Here is a 2,346-nt window from a genome sequence, read left to right as displayed (position 1 = left end):
TTTAGCTTAAGCTAAATATTTAGCACTGAGCTAAATATATAGTTCAGTTTAAAACTAAATATTTAGCATCAAACAAATATTTAGTTAGCAAGCTAAATGTTTAGATGGCTACATACTGGTTTGAACCTAAATATTTAGCTTGCTAGCTATACATTAGCAGTATTTATATTAGCTGCAAGCTAAATATTTTGCTTCCAACTAATATTTAGCTAGTTAAATATTAGCTTGAGGTTAAATATTTAGTGTGTTAAGCGACTCGTTGCCAGGCAGCCATGTTGGAGACCAGCAGCAGGACTGTGCTGGACTCAGGCTGCTCTCTGTTTGAATCATTTAATTCTAACTCTGGTTTCCTCTCTGCTCCCCTGAGGTTCCTGAACCTGACCTGTGACCCTCCTGTGACCTTTGACCTGTGACCATGGCAGTCTGTGAAGTCATTCGGTTTGGGTCAGACAGTCACAAGTATCCAGATCCGGCAGCAGCGGCGCTTTAAGGTTTGGTCCAGACGCTCCTTCTTCTTCTTCTTCTTCTGTACGTCTGTGACTGAGCCGCCGCCCAGCATGCGTCCGTCCCTCGCCACTGCGGTCCTCCCACCCAGGACCCGCTCCCACAATCCCCCCAACCTGTCGGTGGGAGGCCGCGAACACCTGTCTGCCCCCCGCCGGCGCAGCCCTCACCTGCGCCACACACTGAGCCCAGAGAACCTGCGGACGCTGGCGGAGCGCGGCGGGGCGGCTGTGGACGCCGCCTCCATCATCGGTGGGCCGGTCGGGCTCACGAGGGCCAACAGCGATACCGACCTGGTGACCTCACAGAGCCGCTCCTCGCTCACGGCGTCCACGCTGGAGTACACGCTGAACCGCGGTCAGAACCTGGTCATCACCTGGGACATCAAGGAGGAGGTGGACGCCACCGACTGGATCGGGCTGTACCACATTGGTGAGTCCAGAGCCGGGACAGGGCCTCCAATTCGGGGGCCCCTCTTCCTGTGGAGAACTTTGCCTCTAGCCGCTTAAAAATAATCACTGGTTCTTATTGGCTGAGGTGTATTTTTGAAAAACTGACACAAACGATTAAACTCATAGCATCAGATTGTAGCTGTGGTAACACAACAATCAAACTATGATGATTGTTTGCATTTTACAAAGAAAATTTACCAATAAAATCTTAAATTTAAATGTTAAAGAATATAAATCACTTAGTTTATCTCTGGAGACATGGTTAAAACTAATTTACTTTAACGCTATATGCTATACCATTTTGGTTTAGCGCTTTAGCATTAGCAGAATTACTTTTCATTATTATTGCTCAGGACCGGCCCAGGCCTCCATGGGGCCCTAAGCAAAATGTGGTTTTGGGGCCCTCTAGTTCTGCTAACAGTGTGGACCGGCTGCAGTCAGCAGTCCGATCATTGGGTCATTCACACGCCTGCTATAAGCTGATTGCATCTCTGGCTGTTTACATTATGTACATGTATAATATAGGATACATTTATTGGCCAACTGATTTATCCACCAGTTGATTTCTGGGACCGATTTCCTTAATTTTGGCGTATCGTGATCTGCTGATACTTACATGTGAAGCTGATCTTTATAACTCAGCCTCTGTCCTCTTCTGCTCTGCAGTGAGAGGTTTGACTGACAGACCCACCAGGTCAGGTCTGAACCTTTACAGTTAACAATATTCACCCACTGTGGAAACTCAGTGGCTTTCTTTCTATATTTAGCAACATTTCAGACAAAAAAATTCATATCAGCCAAAACCAAAATCAGCAGGTCAGGCTTTTTAAATATCGGTAACCAGGGATCGTCCAGAAAACTGCAATCGGAGAATCAACTAATTTAAAGTTTAAACTCACACAAACACAAAGACCCTAGCTTAAATGTCTGGCTGTTGGCTGTTGAACTGGACCGTTCCAGGCCGCTATCAGGCTCATTTCTATTAGCAGCTTAACTAATCTTTACATTACATCACCAAGGCTCATTAAAACAAACCTTTATCTTGGCTTTTTTCTATTCTTCCTCTTTCTTTTCTCCCTCCCTGAATGATAAGTCCTTTTTTGAGACATTGTTTTGCTAACTTACCTTCTGACCGGAGCTTTGGACGTTTGGATGCTCTGCTCATCGCACGGCAGCTCATGATACCGGCAAAGCGTGCGGTACCTACCGCGGCCACCAGGAGGCCCCAAGAGCATTCTTTTTTATCAATAAAATAATCATTTCTACAAATATTATCAAATATATATTATTGTAAAACCAAATCACTTCATAGTGAAATTGTGTGTTTTTGATATTATGACATAAAAATTATTACTAAAAAAAAAAAATCAGCTCCACTGAGGGGCCCCAG

General features: G+C 44.9%; 1 protein-coding gene across 1 annotated transcript in view; it reads left to right on the top strand.

Moving 5' to 3' along the window:
* Nucleotides 1–2,346, top strand: part of LOC103131667 (E3 ubiquitin-protein ligase HECW2-like) — a 14,617-nt gene that overhangs the window by 4,929 nt on the left and 7,342 nt on the right. Inside the window, exon 2 of the mRNA XM_007543369.2 lies at nucleotides 368–936. Within this exon, the coding sequence (XP_007543431.2) occupies nucleotides 558–936 (379 nt within the window). The 5' untranslated portion in view covers nucleotides 368–557. The remainder of the gene's footprint in view (nucleotides 1–367; nucleotides 937–2,346) is intronic.

Source organism: Poecilia formosa, unplaced genomic scaffold, assembly GCF_000485575.1.
Source record: "Poecilia formosa unplaced genomic scaffold, Poecilia_formosa-5.1.2 Scaffold806, whole genome shotgun sequence".
Classification (NCBI taxonomy): Eukaryota; Metazoa; Chordata; class Actinopteri; order Cyprinodontiformes; family Poeciliidae; genus Poecilia; species Poecilia formosa.
The sequence above is the reverse complement of the archived record's forward strand: the minus strand, read 5'-3'. Positions and strand labels throughout refer to the sequence as shown.